At 45.5% G+C, this 20,027-nt stretch overlaps 1 protein-coding gene across 3 annotated transcripts in view; it reads left to right on the top strand.

Moving 5' to 3' along the window:
- The first annotated feature begins 1,087 nt into the window (after window positions 1-1,087).
- The window catches only part of NOTCH2 (notch receptor 2), an 81,706-nt gene continuing 62,766 nt past the window's right edge, over window positions 1,088-20,027 (top strand). For 2 of the 3 annotated variants that reach the window (XR_005956075.1, XR_005956076.1), the window contains exons 1-3: window positions 1,088-1,156; window positions 9,675-9,756; window positions 19,475-19,734. Coding sequence is in view for 1 of the 3 variants with exons in the window: in XM_041478871.1 (XP_041334805.1) it covers window positions 9,686-9,756; window positions 19,475-19,734 (331 nt within the window). In the remaining 2 variants the exon portion in view is untranslated. The remainder of the gene's footprint in view (window positions 1,157-9,674; window positions 9,757-19,474; window positions 19,735-20,027) is intronic. The other variant, XM_041478871.1, reaches the window with a different exon arrangement.

The raw sequence follows: 20,027 nt of genomic DNA, 5'->3' as shown, positions 1-20,027 counted from the left end.
CACTGCCCCCATCACCTGAGTCCCCGGGTCCAGCCCCGCTCCCCCATTTCCCCATCCCCGGGTCCATCGCCGGGTCCATGACCGGATCCATCCCCAGGTGCATCCCCGGGTCCATTGCCGGGTTCATGCCCGGATCCATCCCCGCGCGCTCGCCGCGCTCCTCGCCCTGGTGCTGGCCGTGCTCCGCCGCGCCGAGCCCGCCGCCGGTGAGTGCCGGGGGGCGCGGGGGGGAGGCTGCGGCGGGGCGCCGAGCGAGGGGCGGCGCGGGGGGGACCGACCGCTCTCTGCCGGTCGCCTCCCCCGCGCTCCCGCCGGGGAAGGGCACCCGCGGCCGGGTGACATCGCGCGGGGGGCCCGGGGCCGCCGGCGCTTTGTGCGAGCGGCCCCCGAGGCGGGCGGGGGCGGCGGCGGCTGAGCCCCGTGGGAACGGCGCTCCCGGAGCCGCTGCCCCGCGGGAGCCGCCCCGGGCTGCCCGTGCGAGGGATGCGCTGGTCCCGGGGAGCTGCGGGAAGGGGCATCCGGGAGGGAGGAGAGGGTTTGCGGCGCCCGTCGCTTCGCATACCTGCGCCGCGAACCTTTGTTGGGGACATTCCTGCACACACGGAGGGAATCTCTGCGTCTCCTCCTCCTCCTGCTGCTAATCAGTCCAGGCGCGATAAAGCCATGTGTGCACATCTGAGGGAAGTGCCGCTTTTTGTCACTGTTCCCCCTTGCGCGCTGGCGCTCGCGTTATGTGTGGAGCTTGTCCGGAGCGCTGGTTCACAGCCGTAACCGGGGCGTTCTGGTGCAGATCTCATGGCATTTCCAGCAGCTCCTGCTCCCGGAGGAAAGCTTGTGCAGTCTTGCACCGCGTTAAAGCTATGGAGGACCAGCAGTCATTGATTAGTTGCGTGCCTTCTCATTCCTTCTTTTTACTCTTGGGAGGTTAGATTGGTCTTCAGATGACTTGTGTAGCGATGGGAGAAACTATTAATGCAAGTCGTTTAGGGATGAGCAAGCAAGACACTGGTGTTTCCAGTACTTTTGTTGTTCAGTATGGTTTTGCAGTGGAAATTGTTGAATGCGGAGTTTTGACCCCTTCTTGCTGGTTTGGATGCGGAGTAGTTGGGCCGGCCAGTCGATCTGTTTTGACTTTGAAATGGTCAAATTAAAAATGGTAAGTATTTGTCGCCTGGGAGAAATGTTGTTGGAGTTTTTTCCCCGTAATCCCCTCTGAAAGCCGATTTCATTTTGCTAATATGTTGCAAGAAGGTGGTTGGAGTTTAAAAAAAAAGCTGTTTCACAAATGTGATTTGGCCGGGTTTGTTCAAAAGGAGAATTAAAGGGTCTTTCAGGGGTAGGTGTCTTAGAAATATGCTTTTGTGTTAGCATGGACTTGTGGTGCATAGTAGCACTGTCATTTCTGGAAATGGCTTACACAGTAAAGTAAGATGGCAAAATACTAATTTTGCAGAGACTAAATGTCGCGTCCACTTAGTGAAACTGTACTTTCATACAAACAATTTAGCAGCTTATGGCTGGCCCTTCCCCTGAGGGGCTGAGGCATCACCTGTTGTCACTTGCCTGGGTACGCACACCTGAGGTGGCTGAGGTCCTCCCATGCTGCCGAAATTTTTTGCCTTTGTGGGTGAAATCTCTTCCTGGTGCTGAATGAACAAAGGCTGCTCGGCAGAGGTGACAAATCCAGGCTGAAAGTGACTCCTGTTGTTGTGAGATACTGACCTGCATCTGGTCAGTATCACTCCCTGGGAGTGGGAGCTGTGCCTTGAATTAATGGGAAAGGGAAAGATGAAGTCACCGAAAGGGTATTTTCGGGTGCATATTCAACTGGCTTGATGCTCTTGTGCAAGAGAGGGCAGGTACCTGATGTCAGCCCTCTTGGTCAATAGAAAGGAGGCTCCTGGATGCACGGAGCGCTATGGTTTGGACTACTCAGCCTTGTCTCATCATGCAAGCCCCATGGTGCAGCAACTGGCTTTTCCAGTTTAGTTTTGCAAAGGGCTGCAGTTGGAGGTGCAGTAAGCTGGGGTGGGGCAGCAACACCTGCGCTTTTGGTGAGGATACTTACCTGATAATTGCTGTGAACCATTCCCTTCTCTCCTGGGAGGCAGAGGGATCCCGGCTGTCAAGCCCACCCTAATTACCCGCTGTAGTTAACTCTGGTGCTCTGTTTCACCAGGCGGCTGCTGCTGCCTGCCAGCCCGTGTTTCTAACAGGTTACAATTCACTTTTAATCGGTGCTGTGCTGGCCTGGACTGCAGTTTGAGATCTTCAGTATTCACCCAGTGGAATTTGGAGGACTTCAGATAACGCTGACAGTGCTGCTCTGCTTGATATGGATTTGCTTATGGGAGAGCAAGTTCGACTTGATTTTTTGAAGGTGTTGCCATCTGTCAAATTTGTTCTTATCAAAGATGCTGATTTAGATTTTCAAAAGGGAGCGTTATGAAAATCTGGCTAACTCGCATCACTTCCTGCAGGGCATCACTTAGTCAGATTATAAATATGTGAAGATCCTCCTGCTCCTGTTCTCAGGACTTGAATCCTTGGGAAAGGAGGACTCACGTCTCTGGTGGCATTTGGCATTTGAATCTCTTTTCAGTGGATGGGTTGGGTTTTGTCAACTTCTACAGCTACTTCCCTCTCTATTTTTTTTTTTTAATGATTTGCTGCTGTTGCAATGAGTGTGTGATTGCCTTCAGCAGATCCTGTTTGGGTTCTCCCATTTCCAAAACTGGTGTCTGTGCCATGAGAGAGTATGGGTGGCTGGCCTTTGAAGCCAGGATGAGGAGTAGGTGGAAAAGCAGTAGCAGGACTCTGGCAGCCTGTTTCTTCTGGAAATCTGCCTTAGCATCAAAACCAAGCAGTTATTATAACTGTACAGGTAGTACAGTAACTGTACAGTAGCTCCAGGTGTAACATCATTTCCTTTGAGTTTGTGCTCTTGGCTAATGACTCTTCAGTGGAGCATCGACACAGTGATTATTGTCACCCCTCCTTTGGGACACCTTAGGGAAACATCATCCATGTTGTGGGAAAAAGAGCTTTCTGAAGCACATGTTAAAAAGTAATTTTATGGATTTTTTTTATGTCTTCAGTTTCTCTGAATTCACTTTGAAATCGTCACTCCAACAGAAGTCGAGGGATTGTCTAGGAGAAATAGTGCTTATATCATTCTAAGCAGGGTCATCTGAGAGCTGCAGAAATAATCATTCGTTCTGTTTAGAAAATAGTCTGTTCCTAGGGCACATGTCCTTTTTTTAGACTGCCATGGGGATGAAAAAGGAGCTTTGTATCTCAGAATGGCACGGGCGCCTGCTGTTTGTTCCGTGCAGCAAGCCTTGCCCTCGCTCCCTGCCATCGGCCGCCGCGGCTGCGGAAGCGCTGCCCGGGATAACATTTCTGCACGGGCAGACATGCTCAGCGTTCACATTAATAAAGATTTAGTGCTGCAGAATGACGGAACACTTGGGAGAAGAGGCGAGCATGGCTCCCGCCTGCCAGATTGCCATGGAAACACCAATACCTCTTCAGCTCTTTAATTGCCTTCCCTACATTTTTTTTTTTGTTGAAAACTTTTTTTTTTTCCCCCCTCCTAACTAAGTGCTTTACGTTGCAGTTCTGGATTTTAGGCATTTTGGCTTTGTTTGGAAAGCTGCCAGTGGGGGAAGGCAGAGAACAGTAGCTGAGGAGATGGAGAACATGGCGACTGATAGTCTTTCGAACTGTTACAAGTTTATCCTACATTCAGTATCTATTACAATGTGAGTTTTTATAGATAGTTTTTCAGCAGCAGCAGTGTCACATGAACTGTAGCTGCATCTGATATACATATCAGTGTTCCTGCAGCGTCCTGGGCCTAGACCCCAACGATGAAAGACTTTGACTGTACCTGTGAATCTACAGAATGGTTCCCAGCTCTGTTCTTAGGAGGGTTAATTAGTCGTTTTTGCTGGTCTAGGTGTTTGGAAGAGAGATTTGAACCAGATGATGACACGGCATGGGGTTCTGCATGTCTGAGAGCTTCGTGTAGTCAGATTGGCTGTTGGCATCCTCAAATTAAAAAAAAAAAAAAAAAAACAAAAAAACCCAAAACTGATTAATTTTTTCAGGTTTACAAGCTTGTTCTTCTTAAACAAGTGGATTTCACTTCTTAAACAAGTGGATTTCTCTTTTTCTGAAATCCACTTAAATATTTTGTTTTCAAATTTTTTTGCGCTTGTCTGGAGTGTTAGTGCAGGAAACCAGTTTAGATGTTAAAGTTTTCTCTCCCAAAAGGTGTCGGGTGTTGGTTGCCTGCCTTCACACTTCTCTGAGCTCTGCTTTGCTTCTCAGTTGATGAGTCTTGCATTATCCAATTGATTTCAGGCTTTTGTGTGTAAAAACAGTGGAGATGTCTTAATCTGATTAAAGCAATTCAGTTTACAGACTGTTTCCATGCCCTGTAGACAAGCTTTGTCTTTAACTACTACCCTCAGTGTGTGAAGTGCTAACTGGTCAGCTTGTTTAAATTCCCCAAATGTTAATGGTTTCTAAATCTGAGCTGGGTATAAGGCTTCACTGCTTTTTCACAGTAAGGATTTTTACCAGTTTGCTTCCTTCCCCCTCCTTGTGCCTGCCATAGGATGATCTGTTCTTCAGGAAAAAAAAAAAAAAAAAGAAAAAAAAAGGAAAAAAAAAGCCATTTTCCTATTTTCAGCTAGCTGGTATTTACTGGTGGTTTCTTCCCTGCTATATAATCTCACTGGAGCTGTAATCTCTTGAGGTTAGTGAACAGCATAATTAGTCCTTTGTGGTTTTCCTTCAAAATTTGGTTATCTTTGGGTATTTTCCCCATACGTACAGTGCTGCTTACTCCTTACCAGCTCTTCCAGCAGTTGTGTGTTGTGCTGCTGTGGAAGCATTTTGTCCCTTTCTGCACATGGAGGACCTTCCTGCAGAATGTCCCTCATGTTTCAGCATTAACTGCTTTTTTCACGCTCTGTTTTTCCTGAAGGGAATCAGCAGCTGTCTTTCTCTCCCTTGGAATTTGAGACCCCCTTGATTTGTTGTGTAACTGGTGTTTCTGGCCATGCTGATGGTCGTCCTCTTCAGAGCTGATCCACCTCTGACAAGCAGCCCTGAGCATGGGATTTTCCATGCCTCGTCTTGTGTTGCTGTTGTTTAAGGGCTCCAAATCCTTTTTTCTCCTCTCCCTTCACACATAATGGGTAGCACAGTTGAACTGACAGGCTGATTCTCATGAATCTCAATCGAGACAGAAAATTCACTGGCTGCATAAGGGTTACAGAAACCTATTTTGTGCTCTACTTTCTGTCTAGTCTTAAACGCATTTTTAGCTTGACTTTTTTTCCTGTGTTCAAGTAGGTTGTTTTCCACCCGCTCCCACAAGAAAGCTTTTGAACCTATGGGCAAGCTTTAACCGTGTAGGACAAAGGTCTTGGTTCTGATTCTGAGTTTCTATGAATATAGTGAAACATTTATGGACAGAAAGAGGAGAGAGGCACATGCGGTGTCCTCCCGGGAGAAAGCTGTAGCAGCAGCTCAGCTGTGTTCTCTGCCAGGACATCGCTCTTCCCTTACTTAAAATAAAACCTCTGGTCAGAGCCTGCACCTTCTGAAATGCAGGATAATCAACCACAAAGCTACAGGAAGTCAGCTTTATATTGTCTCTTTCTCACAGCATTAATTGTTTTGGTATTTTTAATATCTGTTTCTGCCTGACTTTCTCTGAACTTGTGGGCAAGGAGTTTATTGGCATTACTTTCCTTTGGGTAGTTAGAACAAAGCCCTTTCAGACTTGCTCTGGTTATGGCTTGAGTTCCCTATAGCAAAGTTCTCTCAAAAGCTGAACTCTGACACAGCTTCTGATCTTAATCCTACACTATTTCTTTTAAATTTATAGCCCAGAAAATATTTGAATTTATAGTAGGCAGATGACGTGTGGAAACCAAATCACAACATCCAGATCATCTTGGCATCGTAAAGAACACTAAGGCAGAAACAAAACTTTTCCCCCTAGATTTTAACTGACTCTTTAGCCAAGAAGAAAAATTAAATCTAGGCATAATTGTGCCCCAGTTGTGAGCTTCAGATTTGGATGTCGAAAATTGCAGCATTCCCTACAGTGTATCTTGTGCTCGTTTTACAGCAGTGGTTATCTGGTTTGCCCCCTGGCCTTGGAAAATAGTCTTGGTAGGATGTGAAATGTCAGGTTTTGAGTTTGCATCTCAGCGCAGGCGAGGATTGGTGTGGACTCCAGGCTGGGTGCTATTGCTCCCAGCGTTGGTCATGCCTGCACTCAGGAGCCCTTTCCTGAGAAGTCCTTCAGCCTTGGCTGCAATGCCTGCTAGAAATTGGGTGCTCCTTCCTGGGATGGCCTCCAGGAGAAACCAGCCTTCTGAAGACAGGGGGTGTCTTACCAATTTCCCTGTAATATGCCTAAAATTCATGAGGCTAACCTACCTTCCGGCAGGCTATGTCAAGCCAGAAAACCACCCAACAATTCACCATTACTGTTTGTGTTAAACACAGAAGAAAACTGTCAAAAGCAGCTGTCAGAGCCTTGACAGTGTGCTGATGCTGTCTATATACGGCCTCTAGAAAAGTGGCTTTATCTCTTCAAGGCAAGGCTGCCTTCTCTCATGCTGTACACGCCAGAGTATTTCCAGTTCACACAATGCATGTAGCAAAACAAACTTTTTGTGCTGGCTGAGGTGGAAGGTAGTTTCTGGCACTTTTGACTCTTGATCTCAACGTGGTAGAGTAGCAGAGAAGTAGCTTTTGAAGTGATTCGTGTTGAAATGCCTTGGTTTTGCATGTATTGTGAAATTTTTATGAAAGATATAGTGAAATACAGGAAGACAGTGCTTTGTGCAAGAAATGCTAATTTTACTGTGAGAACTGTAGTCTTCTATTTCCCTTGTGATTTCTTTTTTTTTCCAAGAGAAGTCACATGACTCTAATACTTATTTTAATATAGAATATGGCTACATTTACATTCACTTCAGCTGTAGTTGCATTTCAAGGTATTTCTATTCATCTAAAGCTGAAAAAGTAGGAACTATTTTTGTGTTTGTTTTCTTAGCTTTTTTCACTTTAGAATTACTATAGACCAAATGTATCCCATTGTTTCTGTGAAAGAGCTCTAAAGGCTGGTAGTAGCTTAATGACCTGCTAAACAGCAGTTCAAGGTGGGAATAATTTGTCAAAAACCCCAGGAAAATTAATCATTACTTTGCTGAAGCCTCTCTGCTGTGTCTGTATTTGCCCTAGCAAACCAAGTTGGAATCCTTGGTTGGGATCCTTGCTGTGACCCCATCAGCCTCTTGTTCCCCTCTGCGTGGCTGTGCTGGAAGGTGTTTTTGGCCAAGTGCTGGTTAAGCTTTTACTACGTGGGTTACAAAATCAACTGGCTGCTCAGTTCTCACTGGGGATGCGGGTACTCGACACGATTACAAAATTGTGTTTGAAAGCACGAGCACAAAGGAAATAATCCTCTGAGTATTTGCTTCACTGGCTCGATTGGTGTGAAAAGAACGGAAATTCAAGGTGGTGAGATGAGAATACCAAGGCTGGTTCCCCTCCTGGCTCTCTGAAACGTGGCAGGGCTCGCTTTAACCCTCCTCCGTCTCCCTGGAGTGGCCTGGGTGGTGGGAGCCCTGGAATCCCGACACTTTCCCTTGGACACAGAGCAGTCTCTCTTGGACACGGTGTAACCGAGCCCTGCTAACTAGAGCTAATCTTTGCTGTGAAAACAAGCTGCTGCAGTGTTAGACAGCAGCAGATGAAGTTTGGAGTCAAAGCCGTGTGGATGTTGCGGTTAAATGAGATAGAAATGGTCGGACAGGTGCAAGTCAGCCCGAGTGTTTCTGCCCGCTGTGGGGGGAAAGCCGTGCACAATCCCTGTTCATATTTCTGTCGCTTGGTAACCCTGACCTCGGGGGTTATCTGAGAGGGGCTCAGAGTGGAATTTTGTTCATTTCCTGAGAGCTCTGCAGAAGCTGCACCATCCAAGTGCCCCTTTTTCAGAAATCAAGTTAACAGCAACAAGCATACTTGTATTGTGGGAAACGCTGATAATTTTCCCAGGGATCTGGGTTGAATTTAACTGTATTCTCTGTAGGGATTGCAAGCGTGAAGCGTTCCTATAGTGCCTCTAAGCGTGTGTGACCTGTTTATGTGCTCCAGGGTTATTGAGAAATAACACTTCAAGCCCTGGACAGCAGAACCAGAGTCTGTTCCAAGCTGCCCAGTTGCTGGACTGAATTTGGTCGGGTTGCAGGGAGAGCTTAGTGGGACTGCTGTGTTAACTCTTCCCAGTCCCATTCCTTATTCACCAGCACATTGACCTCAGTGGTGGTTTGCACCAGTTTTCTCTGATGCCCCTTGCTGAGTTTGTATTGAAAATTTAGTACCACTTGAGGAAAGGAAAACCATCTTTATTAAAAAAAAAAAAAAAAAAGGAGGGGGGGGCCAGTCAACCCTCCAACAGCTGGCTGACAAGTGGGCAGTTTAGGTGGCTGGATATTATTGGTGCCTTTGGGTGCCTTTATTTAAGGTTGGTTAAAGGCTTTCCCAAATGCAAAAAGGTTATGGAAAAAGGGGGTCTGTAAAGGCATGGAAGGGTATGAGTTTGGGGCCAGGAGACGGAACTGGAGGCTGGGAAGAGCTTGTGACTTCTTGGTCTGTGGATAAGCTCAGGACAGGACCCGGCTGATCTGGTTCTGAGAGCTGTATCTGGTGGTTTGGTGCTATTCAAATGGCAGGCAGTGGTCTAGGTGGAATGGCTCAATTTTTGTGGTTCCAAAGTGCCCTTTGCTCCTGCAGAGTTTCCATAGTTCCCACCCTTCTGGTCGCTTTGGAGTGCTGCTTCAGGTCCCTGTGAAGGGAAAAGCACTTGCCAGAGCTGGAGGTTCCATCAGGACAGACCTCACTAGAGCTTCCTGTAGACTTGGATAAAAACTGGCTGGCCCTGAGCTGTGTCATACTTAAAGCCTTTTTAAAAACACAGTAGCAAAAATGTCAAGTGTGAGTTACAGAGGATCTCCTTCGAAATATCAAATTCTTTGCTGAAAGTTGTCAACTGCTCTGGTGTTTTCCACTTATGTGCAAACACGATCCTGTCTGAAGTCAGAGGGCCACAACAGTACATGTTGCAGCAAATTCTGGATTGCTGGTGACACTCACAGGTCAGCTCATGAGGGACAGATGCCCCCGTTTCAGTGCCAGGATCCCCTAGAGACAGTAAAGAAAAGGAAAGGGTTTGAGATGAAATATTCTGGAAGAAGGCTTAGGAGTAGCTGCTTTGTATTGCAGAGAATTTCAGTCCAGAATTTTGATCAGAAAGTAGTAACTGAGGACACTTGACCCCAAGTACGCAGGTGCCGACATGAATGTCTTTGGAGCTTGCTGAAATTACTGCACACTTTGCTTTGAAAACCTACCTTCAAGAAATTCTGGAAAGATTTGGTTGCCTGATGAACAAATCTGTATTTGATTCTTCTTTCAGTCTGGCTCTTTTGATGCTGCCAGAGATGAAATTAAACTATGTGATAGTGTCTTTGTTTTTGTTCCAGTCCTATGAAATTTTCATTCCCCTAAATACGCTAATGAAGCTTTGACCTGACATGTATTGTAGCTATGGGTTTGATGGTTGTTTTCTTTTCTTTCAGCTCTGCAGTGTATGGATGACTCCAAGCCGTGTGTTAATGAGGGAAAGTGCATTCCGTATCAAAATGGTACAGGATATTGCAAGTAAGTTGGTTTCCTTTCTAATCAATTTAATTACCCATTTTCTTTCCTTCAGGACCTTAGCCAGAAAGGAAATGTGAATTTTTAAGCTTTTCTTACAGGGTTCTTTCAGCATAACAGTTTTAGCACAGTTGGTGTTTCTTTATACTGCATTAATTCTTGTGTGCTAGCTTTTTGTAATGCAAGAGATCTGGGATTCTTGTTCAGTATTTGGGTTTGGATCTCATCAGTTGGATTTCTTTGCACTAGGTTGGGAACTGAGGCCAAACCCATCGCAGAGGTAAACTGTACCTTGTTTCCAGACCCACAAGCTAAGTTGAAACTTGCTCTCCATCTTAATAGCTCACCTTACTTTATAGAACTCCAGCCTCAATTTAAATATTTTTGAGGTTTTTCAGAACTATTCTGTACTCTGAAGTGTGCCAATTCCCTTCTACTGCTTGAGAGCAAGTAATTAATGTGAGTTGCTAAAGCACTCTAACAATTCCCCCAACCAAGCATCCACATTTGTTTGCCTCTTGTAAATTGATTTTGGTAAATGCTGACACCCATCTGATGAGCATGGGAAGCTCATCAGCAGGAGCTTTGGCAGGGTGTGTGTTATCTGGAGAACATCATGTCTATTTAAATGCAGTTCACCTTTCAAACTGCAGTACTTAGATTTTTTTTTCTTCTTTTTAAATAAAGTGCTATTTTGCCAAAAGATGAATTCTCTTTGATTGGGTTAATTTATTACATCTGCAGTAACCAGTTTATTTTTCTAGAGGTTTTTTACTTCATCAGTTCAAGTTGTGTCATTTTCTAGCATGCTAAGACATTATCTTAGTGCCACATTCTTTAAATATTAGTGAATTTTCTCCTGTTGATTTGGCTTGGCTATGCTCCTCACACTTCTTTACACTTCCATTTTCCCTAACCACAACTTGAAGTTCTCAATTAATGTGGTACGTAGAGCTCAATGTACTGAAATTGCACCTGTGGCACACAAAGGTGAAATCATAATCTAGCTGGAGGTTCTCCTCAGGTTCAAATCAATACCTGATGTGCCGAAAGGCCACAGAAAAGCAAATATGTAACTTGTTATTCCCTGTAAATTTCTTCTAAAATTTCTAACTCTTGCTGGTTCATAATTTTTCCTTTCCAGGCTTTTATATTGATGTCAGCTTAAAGAAGCTGCCCTTCTGAAAAGAGAGCAGGAACTTTTCCTGGTTCTCACTTGTATTTTAAGACTGAAACAAGAAATAGGTATCTTCTGTAGGTCTTTCTGGTGTGTACTTAGGCATGTCAGTCTGGAGCCAAAGTATGTAGGTCACAATAAAGGTAATAAACAAGACTGGCATTGTTGTTGGTGCTGCTTTTACCTTCCTCAGGACATTTTCTCCAACTTGCATGCTCCTCTTAGCCGTGTCTTAACAATTGTTTTTTACAGCCTCTGTTGGTTCATCTGATTAACTTCTGCACTATTTGTAGTGCAGTGCAGTCCAGATCTTGACGCATTTCCCTAATTACAATGGCAGCTTTGACCAGTGTTACATTTTTTTAGCACACATTTACAATAATAATATTGCCTTCCTCCTTGTTGTGCAAAGTGTTCTTGCTGGTTTTAAACTTACCCCTCATTCAAGAAACAGCTCAGCTCCTTTGCAGGTGCTGTATTAACTGGAAAGGCTAACAAAGAGCTGTATACAGAGATTAGTAAGTGTCTTTTAGTTCTGGCTCGAGAACACATTCTTGCAGAAAGGAAGGAACAAAGTAGCAAAACCCACCTCAGTTGTGGAGTCTCTACCTTTAGCAAGCTAACTCTTAGCATCCTGTTTTGGTTTTAACTTTTTTTTTTTTCTTTCCTGCACTATGAGGAACTTCGAATAGGGGAACTTTCTCTCTGGTTTAGTAAGCTAAATGACTTTCCGAGTTTTTGATGGTTGTGAGAGTAGAAATGTTTTGCTCAGGAAACTGAATTTATTACTAAAGCAAGTGGCTTGGCTTCTAAGTCTGCAGGATCTCTCAATGATTAGCCGCATCTCCACCCCTTCCACTTTCTTAAAGTTATCTGCAGTACTTCCTTTGCTGGGCAATAAGTTATTATAACTGGCTCTCTTCCTCTCTCTGTATCTCCTCTTGGCTGAGCTGTTTGTTGTGTGTGGTCAGGCCATCCCGTCGGTCTTGCCGTCTCCTAGGTGAACTGCTGAGGGATAACCTGCATCAGCAATAACCAAATGTGATAAGATATGAGTAAGCACTGATAACAAAACACCTAGTCTAGATATTTGGCCCAGCAGTGGATGGCAGCATATTGCTGAAGCAGCTTCCTTTGAATATCCTGTAGCATCTACTCCATTAAAAGAGAAAGCTGCTTTTCTGCTGAGAAACCTTCACGGTGGTGTGTCTGGCATCTGTTATGGGAACAGTGATTGTGACCCCTGTAAGGAAGCTGGGGTTGGAGCTTTATCAGATTGCTCCTGTGAGTGCCCTTTAAGCAGCTCTGTTCCCCTGGTGACTTTGCTGGCCCATGGCTGTCCTTCTGTGGCACTGCTCGATAAAGTTACTGACCTCCTCTGACCTTGATTTTATATTTAGAAAATTACACATTCCTATGTTTGCATCTTCCAAAGACAGATTTTTTTTTGTGTGTGGGAGCTCTTTTCTACACGCATTCAGTGACTCTCATGGTGAGGCTGCAGGCCTTGTTCCACAGAATGTGCCTTTATCTGCAGCAGCACTGAAGGGGCCCATCCTTCCAAGCTTTCTTGGTCCTGCTTTGACAAAAGGCAGGTTCAGTTTGGAGCTTGGCTTTGCTTTGCACTGTGATGGGTGTTTTGTTGTTGTGATGGGTGGGTTTTTTTTTCCCTCAAAGCATCTCTAGGCAGCCTTTTGCACACTGCAGTGTCAAACATGAAGGAACCTTCTAGTATCCTCTCATCCAAGGAGAAACAGGGTAACAGGTCCTCGTTGCTTAATGCCAATTGTGACCATCACAGCAGAGTAATTTCTTGTCTCCCTGCTGCTGGATGACTGGGAAGCAGTAGTGGGAAGAGTCCATGGGACAGTGCTGTGAGATTGCAGCATTTCTGCATTGCAGCAGGCTGGGGAGGAAGGTGTGGGCACAGGGAGCTGTTTCAAGGACACGCAGAGCAGAGATTTTGGCATGGCTGCCTGCTGTTTTCTGAGCACAGGGATCTGCTCCGCTGCAGGATGGGGCAGTGCCTCTGCTTGGAGTGGGGCAGGGCCCAAGAGCAGAGAGTCTCTTGACTGATTTCCCCATGTTCCACAGCTATGGCCTCTCCCAGCTTCCCACCCCGGTGGCAGGGAGCAGAAGCAAGGCTGTGCCAGGGAGAGAAGCAGAAGTGGGAAGGGAGTTGACATAGGGGTGCTGCAAGGTTTAGGGAGGAAACTGGGCCTTGCTACTTCTTGTGCTTGGCAGGCTTTGAGGACTGAATCTTTGACCTTAGGACTGTTGCAATTTGTGTATCCAGAAGGGATAGCTGTGTCTCTGTGAAGCCAAGTGCTGCTTTAACACCGAGGTCCTCTGTTACTCCTGATGGTGTGAATAACCTCAGAGCTGTGCCCAGTCAAATGGGGATGCTGGAGTGCCAAAAGGACAGTCTCCTGCAGCATATCCTTTCCTGCCCCAAGCTGCCAGGGTTTGTACGGGTTTGTGTGCCTCTGTGTCTTCAGTGAGCAGTGTTTCTCTCGCTGTGTGCTGAAGTTTGTGCACCTTTTCCGTAGCATAATACAGTTTATGTGTAGACTGGCAACAGGCAGACCTCCAAAAAATGCTGAACTCAAAGCAGCAATGGCATGGCAGCAACCCCTCTTATCTTAATTCTAGCTGCCAGTAGCTTCAACTCCCTTGTAAGGTTTTTGACCTACCTTTTCTTCAAGATGGACCTTCATAAATGAATTTTAACTTGGATTTAAGAGGACTTCTGGGGCTGAAGGCAAGATCCAAGACCGCGGAACTGCTTCTGAGACTGCATCTGATATCTGCTTAGGATCTGTCTCGAGAGACTAATCACTCCTAGGCTAGTGAATGGGGAATACCCATAGGAGACCTTGTAGCAGGATGAGGTCTGAGAGTTTTCCAGAAGAGGCTAAATGCAGAAGTTGAGAAGTTGTCCCTTTCTGAGAATGGTCTGCCCTTTTCTGTTTCCTTCTGTCTCCTCTCAGAAGTTAAAGGAGACCCTTGAGACCAAGGCAAAGGAAAAAGGGCAGAGTACATGCACTGCTAGCTTAGATTCTGGGAACCAAGTAGTGATTTTCAGTCACAATTTTTTATTACCTGTGCACACCAAAAGCTCTTCAGCACTCTGATGGGCCAAAATAGCTGAATTAAACAGTGTCTGTTCAGACTGTGGCTGCTGTTGCTGCACTGTGGAGTGGCTCTCTGCAGAGGCACTTTCTGTGGGCTGGGAACAATAGCTGTGTGCTGCTCTAAAGGCAGGGCAGGGAGGCCGTCCCATCCCATCGCTCGCATTCAAAGTATGACGCATAAATGGGCGCCTTGAGACATGGGAAGGAGCGTTAGTAAAGCTAACCAGAGAATCCTGTTCTCCCTCCTCAGAGGAGGTGTAGGTGTGGGAGTCAGAACCCGGGAGCCAGAGAGAAGTCTGGTTAAAATCTGTAACAGAATAGCTGGGACCCTTCTCGCCTCAGTCATCAGAGGGAATTTTTTACCCTCTTCAATGAAACCTCTTCCAATCAAAGTGGAGGGAGAGTTGGGTTGGCGGGGGGAGAGGCAGGACTACGAGGAAATGCTTCCCTTTGCTTTTTAAATTAAAGCCATCTGCTTTCTTCTGTGCATCTCCAGATGATATCATGGGCCTGAGTAGAAAACTCCCATGAAAATCAAACATCTGGAAGTCTGGTTAAAATTGTCTATAAGGTGCATTTGAAGAGACTGTCTCATGAATATGCCCAGGCAGACGTAGCACAGAGATGAGGAAGTTTTTCCAACAGACCAGACATATTTTCCAGAAGTCTATTGAGAGCAGGAGAGAACTAAGTTTTGGAAGGTAACTTTGGTGTAGCTCTGTCACAGAAGAACCAAAAGCACAGCTTTTGTGAGTCTCCTGCTTTGATCTGCAGCATTAGGTTGTTAGAGTGAATGCAACTCTCTGGATTTGTGGATACTTCAAATTTGGATAAATACCTTTGTTTTGTTTCTACGTCTCTTGTTTAGCTCCATGAGAGCCTGAGCTAAGGCAAATGCAGGCTGGAGCTGAAAAGGAGGAGGGGAAAAGAAAAAAAAAAAGGCTGAGCTCTAAAGTATTTGTGCTGGAAAGTAGCCCAGAGAGAGTAAAGGAGAAGCTTTAATTAGAAGCAGCTGCATAGCTGATGCAGCCCACAGGACATTTTCCCATTTCAAACTCTCTAGCTTTCAGAAATCATGATTTGAATTAAGTTGTATGTGAAATTTGTTCTTAAAAGATTAAATTCCTGTTGAAGTAGGGTAAGAGACCTCATGTGCTTCCAGAAAGTGCCAGAACAAACTTCATCTTCCTGTTTCTTTTTCTGAGTGTTAAATGGAAAACTGAGGAGAAACAGTGGCTTTTATTTGGAAAAGATTTGGTTTCCTGTTCTGATCATGTCATTTGGAGCTGACACAAGTTGCTACAATTTTAAGCTGCTCTGTAGACAAGTGGGGTTTTTTTCCTCTCCTAAAGAGAACTTAAAAGAGTAGGTTGGGATGAGAGCAAAGCAGGGGTGCTGGGAAGCTGGAGCTGCTGTTGAGTTTAATCATATCCTATAAAAAAGTCTGGACTTAGACTGCACGCTTTCAGTGTTTGCCTCTGTTCTTAGAGAAACGCTGTGGTGCCCAGCATGAATCAGGAGCAAATACTTGCAGTTTAGTCTACACCCACATTTAGAACTAAATTACTAGTATTTGTGCCTAGAAGTGTTTTTGACAGGAGACATGGTTGAAAATCTGGACTGTAGGTTTTTTCTTCTTTAGCGTTCAGAAAGGATTGCACTGAATTGCTGGAGGGCAAAATTGCATCACTCTGTGACCGAGCACTTCTCCAGGAGGAGAACAAAATGGTCGGTACAAGGGCCATGGATACCTGACCTGCCACCTTTCCACAGGCAGGCATGTTCCTCCTTCCAAATAAAAAGAGCTGACGTTAAAAGAGCTTTTGCTGTTCCCTGTCGGGAGCACTCCCCCATGTTTTTCTGATTAACTTCAGAAGATACCAGAACAAGCCTGGTCTTGGAGTGCTCTTCAACTTTGTACCAGAACATTTGTGTACAAAATGCTGGGCTGTTTGTGGGTGATGGTTGTCTCAGAGCACATATCTCAGCTTTCCTTTTAATTCATACCAGCAATACTCTTAATCAGTATTTAGGCTCCCTTCTCCCTCTTGTCTGGGGGCAGCAGCCAAATGCACCTTCCAGTGTCCCTGAGTGTTAGGAGTTGGGGAGAAGACATATTTTGGGGGTTTATTTACTTGTGGACAAAACATGAGCTTCCTCTAGACTTTCTGGTTTTCTTTACAGCCTTTCAATGAAAAAGCACTTCAGCACTTAAATTCTAGGTGTGTTTTGGTTTATTTTGTGCTTGCTGGTGGAGTTGGAGGAGCTGTGATGAGATGGCCTAGGTGGGTTCTGTGAAGCTCTGGTTTGTTGCTCTTTCCTTTGTGGCAAAGAGAGGTACAGGTGCCTGTGCTGTGCTGTCTGAGGAGCTCAGTGCGGTGATGCCACTGGGAGAAATCCCTGTAACCAAGGCTCGTGAGGCTCTGAGGCTGGAGTTCAGCTTGTCTTGACACAACCATGGGCTGCACAGCGATGTCCAGAGACGTGGCTTGGCTGTGGCTGCCCAGCCAGCCCCTGAGCAGCGGCAGAGCTGTGTGTGCAGGCTCTGGTGCCGTGGGAGCTGAGCCGTGCTCCAGCTCCTGGCACAGCTGTCCCTGCTGGCTGCCAGGTCTTGGTGGGATCCAGCTCCTACAAAGCTGTGCTGTAGCCCGCTGGCGTTTGGACTGCTTTCCAGCCTAAGCAAGGAGAGGTTTTGGATGTTAAAGGAAGCCTACAGCCTGCGTGGTTTAGGCCCAGAATAGCCTCTCGTGTGATGTGGCTGCGGCTCACGCTGACCCACAGCCTTGGGCTGCTGCACCGAGCGTGGCACAGGAGGCAGAGGATATTCTGTATTGCCACTGTCTCAGGATTTGCTTTCTGTGACTTTATTAATCCTGCCATGCCCTGCAAAATCTCTCCTTTCATGTCTGCTCTTGGGTATGAAGTTGAAAGTATTAAGGTATGGTGAAAGGAGCCTAATTTGGGTGTGGGCAATGGTAAATTACAATTGTGCACATATGACTTTCCTGCTTTAGACAGATGGCTAAAGCTAGTTAATAAATTTTAACATGAGAAAAAACAGTTGTGGTCATCTAGTAATGACCCCTTGCATAACTTGGATAATAACCTCTCTGAATAGCTTTGTTTGAACTAGCGTGCATACTCTCCCTGAAACAGCCAATCCTGGTGTTCTTTTAAACAAGCATGAGTGATGGAGAAATTCCACTACAACCTTAAATGCGTTGTTCCAGTTGTTTCTCTCCACTGCTGAGAGACTGTGTACAAGTCTGTCTCTGAAAATAAAGACACTACCCTATTTCTAATTTCAATTCATCTAGCTTCAAGTTTTAGATGCTCAGTTCTGTTATCCCAGATCTTGTAGATTGGGAATTATTGTTAAATCCATGGATTTCGTAGTGGACACTTTTGATCAACTGTCTTGTTCCCTTTTCCCATTGCTGAATAGGCTGAGCCACCTGAGCTTTTTATTGTGGCCAGAGTTTTCTATTAATCATTACTGTTGGCTTCTTTGAATTTATTTGAGCTCTTCCCTCTTAAAGAGCAAACACCAGAACTGATGCAGTGGCTGTACCAAGCATTTATCAGGTGTAGCCTAATCTCATTTATTCCTTCTTGATATTTGCTGTTTGTACATGTAAAGTATCCCTGGCCAAACTGTCACACTAGAAATTCACATTTGTCTGGCTGTTAGGAATCCCCAGAGTAAGTGTGTTGTTCCCAGCTCATTTCCTGTTTTGGGGGGGATGTCCTGTGTGTTTTGTTTCTAGGTGTATAACTTTGCAGTGCTAAAGCGCATTTTGGGTGCTGACTGCCTTGTTAAGCATGTTGCTACTCTCTATCGACAACTTGTCTTCTCTCCTACCTACATGTTTGACCAGCATTGTTAATAATCAATAGATGTGTTGAATAGCATGGGAACAAAGGCAGATTCCTGTAGGATTCTGTTAAACACAACTTCATGTCCATTCTTTGATTTTTCAGCTGATTTTTAGAGCCTGTCTGGGTAGGTGTGTGGTTTTGTTGTAATGTTTTTTTGTTTGGTTTTTTTTTTTTTTTTGAGGGTTTTTTTTTTTTTTTTTGATGGTGGTGGTTGTTGTTGTTGTTGATGTGGTTTTGCTTTTTTCTTCCTCCAATCTACCATACACTTTTAAGTGCATAAGGAAAAAAGCAGTCTCTTTACTGTTACATTCCTGCTTGAGGACTAGAGACTTTGTGTGTTCCTCGCAGTTGGAATCTCCTCCCTTCAGATATGAGTAACTCACTGATTTAATAATTACCCCTTTCCTGATCTGGAACAAGGCATATCTGATGTTCATCTCAGGTTTTTTTTCACAATGACATACGTGTTCTCTTGGGTTACTCACCAGTTAGGGCAGGCAGCTGTGCACTACAGAAAGAGATGCCAGGGCACAGTCCTGTGTGTTGGGTGTTATTTTTATCCAGTATGTACTCTTTCTGCTACCTGAGAGAAGCCAGTGGACCTGGGGGGGCCACGGAGGTGGGCTTTGCAGGCTTGCTCGCCTGGATCCTGTGTCTTTGGAAGTCTCTGGAAGTTAAATGGTAAATCTGTAGTACAAAGGCCAGTTAAAAGATGGATTACAGCTGACAAGCCTAGTCAGACTGTATTGACATAAGTTTAGGTTAGAGAGAAGTAACTGCAATTATTCTGCAGTTGGAGATCTTTGTATAAAATACTGCCCTGGCTGTAGATAGTGTGTGTGTACTCGTTTTTCTGTGGGAGACAGAGGAACAATGACCTTGTCGTTAGGGTGCTCGCCAGGGGCGTGGGAGACCTGACTGCAGTGCTCGTGTTGCTGTTGGAGTGCAGGCTGCAGCCAGTCCCAGTCCCAGATGCACTTATCAGCATGAGGATAACAGCGTATTCCTGTCTCACGGGAGCCTTGTGGAGAAAGAGCTGCTGCACATCTCCAGGTCCCCAGACACTGCATTTATACAGTGTTTATAAATATTCTTGGAAGATGGATAATACCTGGCGTTAATGCCTTATTAAACAGCTTGGTTTTCTTCTAAAAAAGGGTGCTTGTTAGAATGGGAGTAGGTGCAAGGAATTGTTACTCAGCGGTTCTTTAACACTTAGGCTTTTCCTGAAGCTTTGAAGGGAAGTGCAAAAACGAGGTTCTGCATTTGATACAGCCCTGATTGAATGTGGTATTTATTTCGCAATGAGTGATTTCACCATTTGCACTGAAGTTTTCAGTGGTCTCATTTGAGACAGTCCCACAGGAAGTCCCTGTTACACGTGTGACGTCAGCCTTTAGGTTTGTTAGTGTCACCATCAATTATGGCAAACTTCAAGACTTTTGGTGGTCGTGGGACTTCATTCCTGGGATCTTCCAGAACAGCAGGGCTTCAGGTGGGATGGCTGCACTTCATTTCTCCTCTCTTGCAGGTGTCGAGAAGGCTTTCTGGGAGACTACTGTCAGTACAGAAACCCCTGTGAGAGCAACACCTGTAAGAACGGGGGAACCTGTGAAGCTGCATCCCTGATAGGAAAACCAACCTGCAAGTGTGCTCCGGGATTCACAGGGGAGGAATGTCAGTACTCGGAATCTCACCTCTGCTACGTGTCCCAGCCCTGCCTGAACGGAGGCACTTGTCACCCCCATGGCCAGGACACGTACGAGTGCGTCTGCCTTCCAGGTTTCACAGGTGGGTTTCTGCAGCTGTGCCTCCAGACCCCCTCCTTTGGGAACAGCTTCACCCTGGAATGTTCTGGGGCAGTTGTAATATGCTCTCAAGTTTTCTAGCTCCAGCACAGGAAATGAGAGGAAGTCTAAATGACTTCATGACCAAAAAAAGCAAAGGGGAATAGGGAATCAGACTCCCTACCCTTTACACGTAAGCAGAAAAATATTTGGATCTTGTGGGGTTGTCCACATGAGAAAACTGAATGCAGAAACTACTCTGGAGAGGCTGTTAGACTTTGAATTCAGAGTCCAGTT

The sequence above is a fragment of the Pyrgilauda ruficollis genome, unplaced genomic scaffold (genome assembly GCF_017590135.1).
Source record: "Pyrgilauda ruficollis isolate IOZ18807 unplaced genomic scaffold, ASM1759013v1 scaffold47, whole genome shotgun sequence".
Taxonomy (NCBI): Eukaryota; Metazoa; Chordata; class Aves; order Passeriformes; family Passeridae; genus Pyrgilauda; species Pyrgilauda ruficollis.
This window is presented reverse-complemented; position numbering and strand designations above follow the sequence as displayed.